Genomic DNA, 17,701 nt, shown 5'->3' with positions numbered 1-17,701 from the left:
ATGAAACACAGGAAGCTAGCACACTGGTGCAGTGAGTAATTGTGACAGCTAATGAAATGTTGGCCTTTATTTCAAGGGGGTTGGAGAAGTCTAACTGTAACTATATACAGTGCTGTTGAGAGCACATCTGGAGTACTGTCAGCAGCTTTAGTTCCCTTGTGTATGGAAAGATATTATTTTATTGGAGGCAGTTCAGAGATGTTCACTAGGATGATCCCTGGTATTGGGGGGATTGTCTTCTGAGCAAAAGCTAAGCAGATTGGGACTCTGCTCACTGGAGTTTAGAAGAGTAAGAAGTGATCTCATTGAAACATATTGGATTCTTAAGGGGCTTGACAGGGTAAATGCTGAGAGGATGTTTCCCCTCATGGGAGAGTCTAAGACTAGAGGACGTAGTCTCAGAATGAAAGGCTGCCAAGTTAAAACTAAGATGAGAAGGAACTTCTTCTCTCAGAGGGTCGTGAGTCTTTGGAACTCCTTGCCATAGAGAGCTAAGGGGCAGAATCCTTGTGTATATTTAAGGCTGAGACAGAAACATTCCAGATCAAATCAAGAGTTATGGGAAAAAGGCAGAAAAGCAAACACATAGAACATCGGATCACCCATAATCCTGTTGAATGAAGGATTAGGTTCGAGAGACTGAATGGCCTTCTCCTGTTCCTATTTCTTATGGTCTGTTATTTAAGAGAATTCCCCTTATCTTGATCACCCCATTTACAAGGTCCCTATCAGAAAATCACAGTGCTGTTTACCCTTTCTCCCGAATCTGATTGCAAGATCTGCCTCACCTGTCCCTCTTTCCAAAGGTAAGAACAAAACTGCACTCCATACTCCAGATGTGATCTCACCAAGGCTGTATGTATAATTGCAGTCAGACTACTTTTATCCTGTACTTCAGTTTTCTTGTAACAAAGGCCAAAACACCATTTGCCTTCTTAATTGCTTGCTGGACCTGCATGTTAACTCTCAGTGACTCATGAGCAAGGACACCCAAGTCTCTTTGATGTTCAACACTGCCCAGCCTCCTGCTCCCTACCAAAGCGGATAATCTCACATTTTTTAGTATTGTTTTCACCCAATTTTTCACCCAATCACCTAACCTCTCCAAATCTGCTTGAAGTATCCTCCTCACAGCTCACACTTTCACCTAGTTTTCTGCCATCTGCAAATTTGGAAATTTGACATTTAATTCCCACATTCAAATCATTGATGTAAGCTGTGAATATCTGGGGCCTAAACAATGATCCGTGTGGAATATTACAGCCATCCAATCTTTCCCAACTATGTTCTGTCCATTAACAAGTTCTCAATCCATCCCAATATATTCGTCCTAATGCCATGTAACCGAATTTTTTTTAAGACAAAGGGATAGATTCTTGTTAGGCAAGCGAATCAAATATTATTGGATAGATAGAAATATGGAATTCAAAATATAAATAGTTCAAGAGGCAGGCTGGTTTATTTCTGCTCCTATGTCTTATATCTACATATGATGAAATTTTGTTTATTGACCTCTTGTGTGGAAACTTATCAAAAATCTTCTGAAAATCTAAATATATTATATACAGCAGTTCTCTCTTATCAATTCTGAAAGTTACACCCTCAAAAACCCCCCAACATATTGTTATTTCTGGAGAAGGGTCATGTTGGGCTCAAAACTTTGTTTAACTTTGTTTCTCTGTCCACAGATGTTGTCAGACCTGCTTCGTTTCTCCAGCACTTTCTGTTCTTATTGTTCAATATAATTTCCCTTTCATGAGTCCATATTGACTTTGCTGAATCCCCTCACCCACCCCCCATTATTTTATTCACTCACAGAATGTGGGTGTCACTGGCCTGTCCAGCATTTATTTCCTATTCCTGATTCATTGATCAAGAACCTAATTTCTGACCCCATTTAAGTTCACAAGGTTCACAAGCGATATTCACTGAAAGGCATGAAAGTGAAAAGAACCAGACCTCATAGTGCCAGTTTAGGTGAAGAGTGGCTGCCTAGTAATGCTCACTTTACCATTCCCCTGTGACTTGCTTCCTGCTTCCTTTCTCCTGGTTGTGCTACTCTACTGAGCGAATTATCATGTGACACCATAAGGCCAACTCCCATACCATAGCAGGATATAGTATGTCTGGGTTCGAGCATAATTTCAAACTTGTCCACATATTGCCACAAACATTATGTTGGGAGATCATTTCGATGACATCTGATTTTCTTGGCCTGTTCGTACATATGGCACTTCTCATGGTAACTTAGAATATGGACTATTTCATTGAAGCATAAAATCTGCCAGCACAGAAGGAGCCTTTTGGTAATTGTGACTGTGCTGGCTCATTGAAAGGACTGAACAATTGTTGTAATTTCCTTGATAACAAGGTGTAGAGCTGGATGAACACAGCAGGCCAAGTAGCATCAGAGGAGCAGGAAAGCTGATGTTTTGGGGCCAGAATTTCTTTGTTTTTTTTTCATAATTAACACTGCAAATATGTAGAAATATGTTGAATTCTGTTTTGAAAATTACAATTGCATTTGCTTCTATCATCCTTTCATCTAGTGTATTACAGATCATAACATGTTGCTATATGAAGAACATTTGCTTTCTCCTGTCTTTGTTTATTTTGTTTGAATGTATGGCTTCTGTCTCCCAACACTTTGGCCAGTGGAACCCTAGCTTCTCTCTTATTTCTATGTCTTGGGCCTTGACATCTTTCTTAAAGTGTGGTGCCCAAGTTAGACATAATACTATGTAATTAGATTCAAACTAGTGAACCTTGTCTGAACTGCCTCCAGTGCCAATGTGGTTTTCCTTAGATAAAGGGGCCTAATCTGTTCACAGCTGTGGTCTGATTCATGTTTTGTGTAGTTTTAGCAAGACCTCCCCATTTTTATTCTCCCATTCCCCTTAAAGTTAAGGTCAGCAGTCCATTTGCCTTCCTTATTACCTGCTGAATTTGATGTTAGCTTTTTGTGATTCAGGCACTAGGACCTCAAAATCCCTTTGTGCTGCATGTTTTTGTAGTCTTTCCGATTTAAGTAATCGTCAACTCTGCTTTTCTTCCTACCAAACTGCATAAGCTGTCATTTTCTAATATTATTTTCTATCTACCAAGTTTTTTGCCGACTCACTTCATCTGTTTCTCCCTCTGTAGACTCCTTGTGTCTATGGGACATAGTTTAAGAATAAGCAATCTCACTTTTAAGACCTGGATGAAGAGAATTTGTTTTTTGAAAGGCCGTTAGAGAGTGGAATTCTGTTTCACAGAAGGTAGTGGAACTGGGTCTTTAAATTTATTGAAGGCTGAGTTAGGCTTATCATAGAACAGAGAGTCAAAGATAACGGGGGCAAAAAGGCAAGTTAGCCGAGACCACAAGCAGGACAACCATGATCTTACTGAAGTAGGCTCAAAGGGCCAATTAGCCAACTCCTGCTCCTAAATCCAGTGTTCTCCTTATAATGTCCAATGTAGAGTAGTTCTCAAAACCTAATTCCTTTTAATTGTAAGAGTCCTAACACAAAAATTAATATATAATCATATTAAATACTATGTTCTATTGATTACCTGCAATTTGTTAAACCTTAATATTTACTTTTTTTACCATGATATCAAAAAAGTTTACATCTGAGGTGTAAAACATGAAACACTTGATTTGACACAATATCAATTTCTCCACTATGTTCTCAGGTGTGCAACTGATTTTCAGTTTGGAAATATGCAGGCAGGCATTGCATTTTATGTATGAATAATTTCCATTTACTGCTTATTTTTGCTCCTGGATCAGTTGTTATTTTACTGAGCATTTTACTCAGCTTGCTAAACATTTCTGCGACATCACAAGGCTGAATTTGCTCATTGCACTGGTGGGGCTCAAATGCTTCACCTGCTGCCATCTCTAGAGAGGCTTGCACCCATTCAGTTCTTCAGCTTCCACTTTTGATACATCAGACCAGTGCATATGCTTTAGTCAGTTGCTTATTGTAAGCATTATGTGATAGTGATGCTTTGTTTAGATATTCATCAGATTGAATGGATTTATTGTGCAACCAAGCAATAATTTGAGATCATCATAAATTCAGTGGTTTTTAGTTTAAAAAAAGTAGGTTTTGCATAACATCTTAAATGGAAAATTCTGGTGGATATTTAGTGGTTCTTCTATTTGGGTTTCAGGGACCAGAGGAAGCTCGACACACTCCGAACCTGGCACAACCGACCAGCACCAGCCTAGCCAAACACACCCTTCCTTTTCAGTCGGGGCACAGGTGAGTAGATAGCAATTATATACGGATGAGAGTTTGCCTAGGTCACTTGTTTCTGCATGTATACATGTAAAAATCAATCTTTGTGCAAGAATGTCTTTTTCTCTTCCAATTCTGTTGAATGACTGCATGATTCAGGGCACATTATTGAAAATCGGTCAATAATTTGTTCTCACTGCATGAGTAAGAAACGTTGAACTAAATATTCCAGATATTTCAAGCAATTGCAAGATATTACTGTGAGTTTCAAAGGTGGTTACCAGCTAAACTTGTCAGTGTTTTCTTAAATCTTAGTTCCAACATTGCCTATCAAATTGTGGCCAGATCTCCTGCTTCTTGTCCTTGGTGCCGGCTGAGTTCTCAACGATTGAGCCTTGGCCATATTTTTTTCTCATCAATGTGTGGCCTCCTCCCCAGTTTTTCTTAACCACAAGAAACAGGCAGGTTTGGGTCAGGCAGAGGTACCAAAGTGTCCACTTGTGGCTTGAATGGAAATGGAAAAGTGGAGGGACGTCCAATCTTTTCCAAGGATGTGAGCTAACACTTCAAATAATATGCAGAGGCCATAACCTCATTGTTATTCTACTCCTGTAACTTATCTATGGCCGGCTGAGGAATCCATTAGCTACATCCAGATAAGGGCTCTGAAATCTGAAATCCAAGTTCCCATTAATTTTAAGATATCTAGAATTGCTGGTACTAATAATCTTGATATTCAGATTCAATAATGATCTTTCTATAAGATATGAACATGAAGAAAACTCTGGTCTAAATGGCCATATCCACAAAACTCAGGCAACCAACAGACAAACAATAAATAAGCAACAACAGGTTTCCATTAGCCGGGCTTCAAGAGCTGGTTATTGAGTCATAGGTCACTAGGAGTCATATGGGTTGCCCCAACCTGTGCAGTCTTAGTAAATAATAATTGTCCAGCTTCAATTATTCTGTGTAATTACCGTATTTTAGTGGTAGGCTTAATTAAAAGGGGAAACCATAGTTTGTTGATGTATGTCAACGATACAGATGCAAAAAGCATAATGCTTTCAAATGCATTATGCATGTTTGTTCAATTAGTCTGTCTACTTTCATTAGGCCCTGTTCTGTGCACTGATCTTGAGTGCACTTTTGCTCCCCACAGTGCAGAAAATCAATATCCCTTGTTGTGGTAGATCAGCAGTAGTATGTTAATGTATATGACAAGAATTTAAATAAAACACCTTTTATGCTGGGGTTTGGGAGAAACTGATCAGCAGGAATATTGAAGAACCATGTAATCTCCCTTCTCTTCATAAAGAAAGACAGTATTTAAACTTGCTAACTCCCAAAACAAGTGTATGGTGCTTCCCCACTCCCCAATACAGCGATATACATGACTACTAACTCATGTCCATAGATTGTATTGCAGGAAGCACATAAAGTAGCTGCTGCTTGCTCGTTTTAAGCTTTTTAGGATCCAGCTAACTTTAAACATAATGTTGTTTGGCTGGACGCCTGAGCCAGTGTGACCTGCAACACTTTAAAGCTGACGTGCACCTCTTAAAAGGAAGATGCATTGTAACTGGAGACCATGCTGACAGTAACATGGAAAGTTAATCTAGTGTGTCAACCATTATATAAGACAGCATGGCTCCAAGGCTTTCCTATGATGCACTGGAAGCCTTGGTGGAGCATACGGAAAGGAGGAAACATGTCCTGTATTGGGAGGAGGTAAGAAACTGTCCAGATCCATGCAAGAAGAGCAAACTACCATGGGGTTCAGTGCCAAGAGTCAGGATCCCCCAAAGGTTTGAATGCTGTGCCACACGAAGTTGAATGCCTTGCATATGTATTCACTATCGATTTCAAAACCATGCATCTTCACCTGCACTACATGCCTCAGACCCTGTTTCATGTATCTTACCCTCATCATTTACCTGCAACCAATTTATATTAATCAGGGCTCGTACTTCCTGTTCAAAAGCTCACTTCTCTCCCACACATTTAATAATGCCGTAGACCTCACACTTACATCCCACAGCTTGCAAACGCTGCCAACTACTCAACCGTAACATCACAACATCCATATTGCAGAGCACTCAGTGGTACGTTTACCTGTCTGCTGCAGGACGAGGTGACACACAATTGGAGATAGTCGAACCTAACCAGAAAATACATTTTGGCCTGTTTGTTTTAAACCCATGGAGAAGGTGTTTGCCATTATTGGAATGCCTTACTGCTGAAGCCTCAGACATAATCCTCCTTCTCACACCTAATTTCCTACCCGTAAGCTGTAAATAGAATAAGCATACACCACATATTTTACACATATTTTACATACCACAGCCTTAGCCATGTGACTTTCATCCTTCAAAAATTGGATCCTGGGCTGGGCAATGGAGAAACAAGAAGGAGTAATGATGAAAATGCCTTCAGTCAACTTCACACAGGAAGCAGTCAGCTCAGATACTTGCACTGAACCTAATTTGGAGGGCAGCATTAAGGCAGGAACTCTAAATGGTGACTCAAGTGAGAATAAAGTGTCGTTAAATCTATTGAATTGAGAGAACAGTTTTCCTCATGCAGTGATGGATAGCAAACTTTAAGATGATGCAGGAATTTCTAAATCCAAGATAGAAGGAGCCAGTCACACCAGTCCATTGAGCTCGTCACCTTCACAGTGACCGGCAAAGTTGACCTTGCCCTGTAGTGAGGTTATGTCTGTGGCCACAACAGTTGACAGATTTTAGTGAGAACATCCTTAGTAAAGCACAGACTTTTTACACATTATTCCTCTCTTTCCAAGGCTCAGGTAAGAAAATTGTTTCCTAGCTACTCTGGATGAATACAGCTTTTTCTTGAAAGCCTTTCTTCCATTTCTGCTTCTCCCTCTTCCAGCAGCCAGTCCTGCTCTGTTTAGTTTCCATCTATTCTTCAAGACATGAGCTAGAAGGCGTTTGCTTAGAATAAAGCATCAATGTGTAGGAGAAACTACTTTGTTTAAAAGCCTTGAAGTCAGACAAAAACCCTTCAGCACCTGTACCTATAGACATTTGCATCTTCAAACAACAATTGGAAACATGTAATACTTGTAGAACCACAGCGATAGACAGAATAAATCAACAAGAAACCAACCTTCAAATTTGTGAGAATCTCTTGAGCTATCACTGGTTGGCTTCATTGCAAGGAGAGATGAGCAGTTCCTTCCTGCTGCTAAAAGTGTATACCTCTGTGTAGCAAAGAGAGAATTAACTGAAAGATTGAGCTCAAAATGGTATTCTTGGCATTTAACAGCTACCCTTTTACCATTGCTGGTGAGAGACTGTTACAAAGTGTATTCTGCCCGAAATCTCTCTGAAGAATAGTAAATAACACAATACAGAAATAATGAATGCCTTGAAGGCACACTTTGACCCCTACGTGAATGGAACTCATGAATGTTATGTGTTCTGTATTAGGGTCAAGATGAAAGAATCCATCGTTTAGTATATGACTGTATTCATACATATCACATAATTCTCTGAATTTGTGAAATTAAAAGATGATCTCATTAAAGATTAAACTATCTTGGGCAAGAGAGAACCTGCATTGATAGCTTTTCTACTGAGAAAGAGGAAAATTACTCACAGAAAAGCGCTTAAAAGGGCTGAGCTATTGATCAGAGAGTTGTGAATTCAGCCTGATCTATCACAAAAGCAAGCCTTCCTTCCATTGACTCCATCTATACTTGCTGCTGCCTTGGGAAAGCAGGCAACAGAATTAAAGACCCCTCCCACTCCTGTTATACTCTCTTCCACCCTCTTGCATCAGGTAGAAGATACAAAGTTTGAAAACATGTACCAACAGATTCAAGAACTGCTTCTTCCCTGCTGTTATCAGACTTATGATCAGACCTCTCATATGTTAGAGTTGATCTTTCTCTGCACCTTCTCTGTAGCTATAACACTATATTCTGTATTCTGTTCTATTACATTGATCCACTTATGTCAGGTATGATTTGTCTGGATAGCATGCAAAAACAATACTTTTCACTGTATCTTGGTACTTGTGACAATAATAAATTGGGTCAGTGCCTAAAGCATTTTCAAAGCACAACAGTCCAGGCTTTGCATTATGCTGACAGATATTCCAGGCCAAAAGGGGATAAAGGTCATGGACAAAGGAAGGATACAAATCCTGTGGAGGAAAGCTCACAAAGGAAAAGGAATGATATTCAGTGTGGGAGTGGGGAATTTTCACTGTAAGAATCCAAATCCTTTTGTGTGCAAATGTTGGCCTGCAAGAAAGTACAAAAACTAATATTGAATGCCACTTGAAAGAGATCAGCAGAAAAGCCTGATGAATCACTGCATAACATACAAAAGATTGGCTCAGTCAGGTCAATAGGTGCTAAATTCTTTATGATTATTGGATTGATGATTGCGGAAGGATACCATCAGATTAACATAGAGTCAGACACTAGTGCACATTACAGTAATGTGGCTCAAAATGGAGATCTCAAAAGTAAGAGTGAGGCACTCATTATTCTAGTGAGAGGACACATTTAGTCTGAGAGCCCAGTGCGATGACAAAACTGAAGATCTGGTGTTAGAAGTCACAGAAGACAGCAAAAGCCACTCCTGTCAGTTAAAGCAAGTCTAAAACTTAGGCTGGTAACCTTCAATGTGCCTAAAGAAGTTGGCAGTGTGTCACAGCACACAAAACCACTAAGCAGTTGAACAGATCCAAGAGGATATCTTCCCGGATAACCTCCGCTCAAAGTAGATGAGACTGTAAAACCAATTTAATATTTGCCAAGGAAGTTTCCAGCTCCTGTCAACACCAGCCAGAATGCAAATTAGAAGAGCTGGAAAAGAAGAGAGTAGTCAAGATAGTGATAATTTCTACAGAATGTTTCACTGCTATCATGCTGCCAATGCAGTCGGAGTATTTATAAAAGAATCTGAATAAAGATCGGAAAGGATCTCATTACCCCATGCCAATCATTGAAGGATTTTGTCACAATTTGCAAAGATAAAATCTTCATGACCGTGGATGTGAGAGATGGGGAGTGAAGTTGGATGAAAGCAGCAGGTTTCTATCTACATTTTGAATGCTGATTGGGAGATACAAATAGGTGCACGTGCCATTTGGCGTTTCCACGGCTCCAAAAGAGTAGCAACGCAGACAGCATGAAATAGTCAATGATCTGCCAGAAGTGGAGGCTACGTGGGCGATCTGCTAAATTTATGGAAGCAGTGACACAATGGAAGAAGCCATTGCTGATTACAATCGATATCTAGTGTGAATCCTGGACAGGTCTTGCCAGATGAACCTGGCGAGAAAAAGTCACAGAGATGGTTCAACAAAATATATGACGGGAGTTGTTATAGAGACTGGGTGCTTTTATATATGTAGTAGAGAGACACTCTATGTAGATCATTTGCTCCAAAGAGGAAAACTGACAAAGGGAATGCAGGAGGAGCCTCCTCTTGTCCCAATCCCTTCTGTAGTCCAAAGTGAAAGTCAAAAAAAAACCTGAAAATTTGCTGGTTTTAAAGAATCCACTAGTACAGCAAAATGATTCTGGGTGTTTGATTAAGACAGGTCAATGTCACAGTGCCAGCCATAAAGTGGAATTGGTATTCAAAGTCAAAGTTCAGGTTTGATCCAGTCAGACCCATTGAGAGAGGATAGTCAAGGTAATGGAAGTGGAAGTTGATGCCTATGCAGAAAGAGAAATAAGTTAAATAGGTGATTTAACAATATTGAAAGCAAGAAAAAAAAATTATTCTTTACGTTGTTTCTTGTCAAATGGTAACATAAATATTTGTTTAACAAAAATATTAAGGGAGAACAGTTTGTTGCATGGAAATTACCCTGGATATATCATTCATATGTGTTTTGGATGTGTTTACAGTAAAAACAAATATGTAACCAAACGTGTTAAAATTTCAGGTATTGTTAATTATATTTAATGATGCAATTTGTCCAATTCATGTAAAGTATACCATCTTACAGTTTTATGTAGGATTTTTTTAAAATGGTGAGAGAGTGTAGTTCATTACAAACTCTGAAGCTGTGCTACTGCCCTTTTTGCAGGGCATGTGTAAAGCCTGCAGCTGAGCATGTTACTCAATGCAATATGCCATAAGGGGAGAACTTAGTCATCATCATATTGAGACTTATAGTACAAAATGGTATCAGGCTTGAAATAGCTCAACTCATAGCATCTGTGGCTTTTGTTTTATTGCTTCTCACAATTTCACGATGATTCTTTATTGAACAGATTTCCCTTTTTGTAGGATATTCAGATTTCAATAAGATTTCAGCTGAAGTGCCCAGTTTCAGTTTATCACTGAGTGAGAGGGGACTAGCAGTGAATACCTCATGGACTGAATTCACAAATGCTTTGCAAAACTCAATTGTAGAGGTTTCTCAGCCGGTAAATTGAACACTCAGTTGACACCATCACTGGAAGGTCATCAGTGACAATTCTCCTGATGCCCCTTCTGTTGATTCATACCATTTGGAATATTTCAGTTCTAGCTTCAGCTGCAGAACTTAGGGCATTCTTTTACATTTTATGTTGTTCGGTTCTAGTTAGCAAGTCAAATTCTGTTACCAAGAACTGAGAAGTCTTGTGACTGTGAGGCAAGTCATCTGCTTACTCGAGTGACTTCCAGTCTTGTTATGTGTTCTAGTCCATAAAACGGATTGGAAATTGACAGTATAACACTGGGCAAAAAATGCAGCTCAGTACAAAAAAGAAAAAGACAGCAGCAAAAAATGCAGCAACCTGGGAACTGCTTTTTTTTCAGAATTTTGGAAAGATTTAGTGGTAAATAATAGAGATGGCATGGGTTTTGTCCTCCGATTGGATACCCAGCGAGAATCTCATGTTGCCTGTTTTTGAGGAGGCCTCCCACATCAGGCAAAAGCAAGAACCCAGGGCAGAGGTTTCCAGGCTACGTGGTGACTGGTGAATTGCTAATGGTCCTGGGCATAGATGAGTGACGGTAGGAGTGGCTTGCTGAATGGGGGTTGGCAGCGAGGGAAGAGTGATCGCTCACAAATCCACTGCCTGGTCCCTCAATTAAACACTGTGTGATAGAAACAGAAACTCTGTTTTTTCACGCTGCCCATGTAGCTGGTCCATCACCCACAGCTAGGTTACCAGAAAGCCTTTCATGGCCTGTCCCCCACCCCACCACCAATTTAATCAGGCCAGGTTTGGAAAGCTTCGGGTCCTCATCCACCAATCTTCTGCCTGATTAAATGTCAACTGCCACCAAACTCACATGGGGAAGGGCATAATTCCATCCTTGTGTGAACTCAGGAGACCCAAAGTAGTCAGGATTTAAGACCATAAGACCATAAGAGCAGAAATTAGGCCATTTGGCCCATCGAGTCTGCTTCACCATTCAATCATGGCTGATAAATTCCTCAACCCCATTCTCCCGCTTTCTCCCCGTAACCCTTGATCCCCTTGATAATCAAGAACCTATCTATCTCAGTCTTAAATGTATTCAATGACCTGACCTCCACAGCCTTCTGTGGCAGTGAATTCCATAGATTCACCACTTTCTAGCTGAAGAAATTTCTCCTTATCTCCATTCTAAAAGGTCTTCCCTTTACTCTAAAGCTGTGCCCTCGGGTCCTAGTCTCTCCTACCAATGGAAGCATCTTCCCAACATCCACTCTGTCCAGGCCATTCAGTATTCTGTAACTTTCAATTAGATCCCCCCTCATCCTTTTAAACTCCAATGAGTATAGTCCCAGAGTCCTCAAATGTACCTCATATGTTAAGCTTCTAATTCCTGGAACCATTCTCGTGAACCTCCTCTGAACCTGCTGTAGGGCCAGTACATCCTTCCTGAGATATAGGGCCCAAAACTGCACGCAATACTCCAAATGTGGCCTGACCAGGGCCATCTAAAGCTTCAGTAGTACATCCCTGCTTTTATATTCAAGTCCTCTCAAAATAAATGCCAACATTGCATTTGCCTTCCTGACTACTGACTCAATCTGCAAGTTTATCTTGAGAGAATCCTGGACTAGAACTCCCAAGTTTGTTTGCACTTCAGACTTCTGAATTTTCTCTCCATTTAGAAAATAGTCCATGCTTTTATTCTTCTTACCAAAGTGCATTTAATTCATTAAAAGTGTTGAATGGTGATTTGCTTTAGAAATCAATCTGCTCTTAACATGTCATTCTTAAATAATAATCCACAAACTTTAAGCTTCAGTTGCTCTTGTCAATCATTACATATATCAGTGAAACAATCCAAACATGCTGAAAGGTATTTTTGAGCCAATGAATTGCAGTATTCCTATGTGGTATGCTGTGTCTGGCATCTTTGAGGGGAATTTTAACCCTCAAGAACTGGAGAATAGGAAGCAAGCAAGGGTTGAAAATTAATAATTTTTAAAGCTGGAATGCAAACTGGCTCCAACACATCCATCTTTGGATTCACCTGAGATGTGTTTGAATGCTGCTGCAAAAACAACTCTTGAAACTCAGATATTTCCAAATTGGATTCAGGCAGCTTCTTATTAGTACAATTTAGAACCTTCAAAATTTCATTACTTCTTCTCAAGTTGTTTGTATCTTGTCTTCGAGTTTCCCTTGAGCAGCATAGGTTTCCCATGGTTCTGAAAACTGACCAGAAAAACAGAAGTGAGGTTGGACAGCATTTCGGTGGATTTTTCTTTTAAGTTGTCATTGTCCAATTTAAGTGAAAGCTCACACATTCCAGCTGCTGTGACACTTCCCTCTGGTAAATGTTTAACAAAATTTTACTATGGCTGCAGCTTGCATATCATGTTTTTGAGTATTTCAAGCTGAAAGGATGATAATGGAAAATACCTGGGATGTATATGACAATAAATGACAGTAGGAAGTCCGTCACCACATCAGCGATGATATGCTGCCATGGAATCAGCATAGCGACAGCAGAAAAGCCCACAGGAGAGAATTGCCCAAAAGTAGACTGCACAGGAGAAAGGCGCACGCAAGATGGATTCTCATTTCCCAGTGGAATCTTCAAATTCCCTGGCAATTTCTTCGGAGCCGGCTTGTCAGGGGTTCCACAAGGTCGTCATGTGCAACTCCCGTCTAGCTTCAGAATTGACTATACAGCCATTAATTCTATTTCCCTGCACAGATGCTGCCTGACCTGCAGAGTCTTATCCAGCCCTTTCCGTTTCTATTTCAGAGAGTGTCTTTAGCTGTGCCAGGAACACAGCTCCACTCCGACCTGCCCTGCCCCACTCTACATCACATCATTGACCTGCAGCTGGGTGCCCGCCTCCAGCCCCAGGTCAAGTACCCTGTCCCCTCACTTTCTGAGTTGGGGTACTGGAATCCAACGGTTAGCTTCCTTTAAGTGGTCTTAAATTTAAATTAAAATTAAGTCAAGGAGCTAAGTGGAAGTTAACTTGACTCACTCCCTCATGAGGTTAAGTAGGTCTGTCTCAACTTCAAGAATGCAATTTGTGAATGGCATGTTTGCTTACATGAGTATTTTTGAGCTCATCCACTTTTGTTCCTGACCTCAGTAATTCAGCTCACTATCTGAACTGTTACTGGTTTAAGATATTTAAAAGCAGCCTGTGCAGATGTGTATGAGATCTGGAGCAGGTGGGACTTGAACCTGGGCCTCCTGGCTAAAGGTACGGAGAATGTCACTGCACCAGAAAATCCCTGATACTGGTTTAATACAATTAAGTATTAATTGGCCTTACAAAAAAGTTGGTGATTGTTTTTTCTCCTCTCACTTTCCTCTTAAACCCTACTCACCCAGATAAAACAGGCAGTGCTGGGAATTTTTTTTGTCTTTGAGGTTTATTTCCTAAAGGCATGGGTATCACAGATTGCTGCATGAAAGATTAATCAATCTGGCAAATACAAGTGATGGCTTGTATAGATCTTGATAGTACAGAAATATAATGGTATTTTCACATTCATGAACAGAAAGACTTGTGTGTTGGAATTTCTATGGATGTCTTGTTTGGATGACTACACTAATCATTCAACCTTCCTTGTGAGTCATAGGTGATGAAGGCAAGTCCCTGGTAATGTTTTAGGTAGATATACCTAGACTACAGGCGCATCTTTTTTTATATTCATTCATGGGCTGTGGACTCTGCTGACAAGGCCAACATTTGTTGCCCATCCCTAATTGCCCTTGGAAAATCATGTTGGGCTGTCTTCTTGAACCATCTCAGTACTTGGGGTGTGTGTGCATACTGTCAAGTGTGATTAGAAAGAGATTGCAGGGATTTTGACCCTGTGACATTAAAAATGTGAAAATATAGTTTCAAGGTAATCTTGTAGATGGTGTGCCCTTCTGCCAACATACCTCAATCATGGAGGGAGTGGATGTTGGAGATGGTGGATGGGATGCTAATCAAGGAGGCTGCTTTGTTCTGGATGGTACCGAACATCTTAAGTGTCATTGTACATCCAGGAAATGGAGATTATTTCATGAAACACCTGACTTCTGCCTTATAAATGCTGGATAGACACCGGCTGGACTCACAGGAGGTGAGTTACTTGCTGTAGAATTCCTAGCCTACATGGCTATTCCTGTATGGCTGGTATAGTTCAGTTTCTGGTCCACATTAACCCCTCAGATATGAACAGTAGATGGCTTCAGCAATGGTAATGTCATCGAACATCAAGGGACAAAACTTAGATTCTCTCTAGTTGAAGATGGTCAGTTGTGTAGTGCGAATGTTACTTGCTACTTATCAGCTCAAGCCTATGTGTTGTCAGATCTTAGTGCATATAGACATGGGCTACTTTAGTATTCGAAGAGTTGTAGATGGTGCTGAACATTGTGCAATCATTAGCGAACATCTGTCGTTATGACGGAGGGAAGATAATTGATGAAGCAGCTGAAGATAGCTGGGCCTAAGATAATAAGTTATAGGAGCAGAATTATGCCATTCGGCTTATGAAGTCTGCTGTGCCGTTCGATCATGGCTGATATGTTTCTCAAACCCATTCTTCTGTGTTCCTCCCATGACCTTTGATTCCCTTAGTAATGAAGAATCAATATATCTCTGTCTTAAATACTCAGGTACTTGGCCTCGACAGGCTTTTGCAGCAATGAGTTCCACAGATTCACTACCCTCTTGCTGAAGAAATTCCTCCTCATCTTAGTTCTAAAAGGTCTTGCCTTGCATAAATGGGTCTCTTGCTGATCGGCAGAACAGTGACGAGTGGTGTTCCACACAGATCTGTGCTGGGGTTCCAAAGTTCAAAAAAATGACATTAATGACTTAGATGGAGGCAGTAAATTCTTGGTGATTGAATTTATAGGATATACCGAGATAACTGGGAAGTATGTTTGTGAAGAAGACATAAGGAAGTTGCAGACAATATAGATAGGTTGAGTAAGTGGGCAAAAATGTGGCAGATGGAGTATAATGTGAGAAAATGTGAAGGCATTCCCTTGGCAAGAAGAATAAAAAAAGCAGAGCGTCATTTGAACAGAGAACGACTGCAGAATTCTGAGGTGCAGAAGGATTTCAGTGTTCTGGTGCATGAGTTACATAAAGTTAGTACCCATGTACAGCATATAATTAAGAAGATGAATAAGATGTTACCTTTTTTGTGTGAGTAAATGAAAATAAAAGTAAGACTGTAATGATTCAATTATACAGAACTTTGCTGAGACCATGTCTCGAATATTATATGCACATATTTAAGGAAGGATATAAATACATTGGAGGTGGTTCAGGGAAGGTTTACTTAATTGAGGTGGATGGATTCTTGTTAGACAAGGGAATTGGGGCAATTGGGGATAGATGGAGATGTGGTATTTAAAACACAAACAGATCAGTCACCCTCTTACTGAATGCCAACCCAGAATCAAGGCTCAAATGGTCTAGGAACAGGAGTAGGCCATTCAGCCCCTTGAGCCTGTTGCACCATTCAATGAGATCATGACTGATCTGTGGCCTAACTCCATATACCTGCCATTCATCCATAACCTTAATTTTGCGTAAAACATAATTTTGCATAACGAAAATTATCTATCTAATTCAAAATTAACAAACTGATCCTACATCCACTGCCTTTCATGTAAGTACCAAACATCTACCACCATTTGTGTGCAGAAGTGCCTCCTAACATCTCTCCTGAACGGTCTAGCCCTAATTCTCCAACCATGCCCCATGGTTCTAGAATTCTCCAACTATTGGAAATAGTTTATCTACCCTGCCTTTTCCTGTTGATATCTTGAAGATTTCGATCAGATCATTCCTTCGCCTTTGAAATTCTAGAGAAAACAAGCATAATTTGTGTAGTCTTTACTCATAACTTAAGCTTTGAAGTCCAGGTATCATTTTTGTAAACCTATATTGTACTCCCTCCAAGGCCTAACGTATGGTGCCCAGATTGGTTCAGAGTACTCCAAGCGGGGTCTAATTAGGGTTTTGAATATCTGCAGCATAATTTCGACATCCTTGTACTCTAGTCCTCTTGATATAAAGCCCAGCATTCCATTAGCTGTCCTGTTTATTTCCTGCATCTTTCGTGGCATTTTAAAGATATATGCATCTGAACCCCCAAGTCTCTCGAGACATCCTCTGTATTTAACTTCATACCATCTAGAAAGTACTCAGATCTATCCTGCATTGGTCATCTCACACCTTACATTGAACTCTAGTTGCCACATTCACTTTGTCTATCAATATCCATTTGTATTTTTATGTTATCATCTACACTGTCTATAATGCTACCCAACTTTGTGTTGTCAGCAAATTTGCATATGTGACTTTCTATGCTATTATCCAAGTCATTAATAAATGATGTTATTAATTGACTAACACAGATCCATGTGAGACACCTCTGGTCACATTCTGCCAATTTGAGAACCTATGCATCATCACTACTTTCTGTCACTTGCCACTGAACCAATTTCCCAGCCATGTCAGTAATTTGCCTTAAAGTCCCTGGGCTTCTATCTTAGCTAACAGTCTCTTATCATAGAATCATAGAATCCTTACAGTGTGGAAACAGGCCCTTTGGCCCATCAAGTCCACACTGACCCTCCGAAGAGCATTCCATGCAGAGCCACCTCCCTACACCCATAACCCTACATTTACCATGGCTAATCCACCTAGCCTGCACATCCCTGGACAACTTAACATGGCCAATCCACCTAAGCTGCACGTCTTTTGATTGTGGGAGGAAGGTGGAGCGCCCAGAGGAAATGTGGGAGAATGTGCAAACTCCACACAGACAGTCACCCGAGGGTGGAATCGAACCTGGGTCCCTGGAGCTGTGAGGCAGCAGTGCTAACCACTGAGCCACCATGTGGGATTTGATCAAATGCCTTCACGAACTCCATATAAACAACATCCATAGACATCGTCCTCACATACCACCCCACCAACCTCCAGATCCAACGCATCATCCTCCGACACTTCCGCCATCTGCAATCCGACCCCACCACCAAAGACATCTTTCCCTCCCCACC

At 40.5% G+C, this 17,701-nt stretch overlaps 1 protein-coding gene across 1 annotated transcript in view; it reads left to right on the top strand.

Annotated features, from left to right (window-relative positions):
* The window catches only part of pou6f2 (POU class 6 homeobox 2), a 500,431-nt gene that overhangs the window by 153,763 nt on the left and 328,967 nt on the right, over nucleotides 1–17,701 (top strand). Inside the window, exon 5 of the mRNA XM_048595820.1 lies at nucleotides 4,162–4,253. Within this exon, the coding sequence (XP_048451777.1) occupies nucleotides 4,162–4,253 (92 nt within the window). The remainder of the gene's footprint in view (nucleotides 1–4,161; nucleotides 4,254–17,701) is intronic.

Source organism: Rhincodon typus, chromosome 4, assembly GCF_021869965.1.
Source record: "Rhincodon typus isolate 14 chromosome 4, sRhiTyp1.1, whole genome shotgun sequence".
Taxonomy (NCBI): Eukaryota; Metazoa; Chordata; class Chondrichthyes; order Orectolobiformes; family Rhincodontidae; genus Rhincodon; species Rhincodon typus.
Note: the sequence above shows the minus strand (reverse complement) of the source record. Positions and strands in the feature narration are given on the sequence as shown.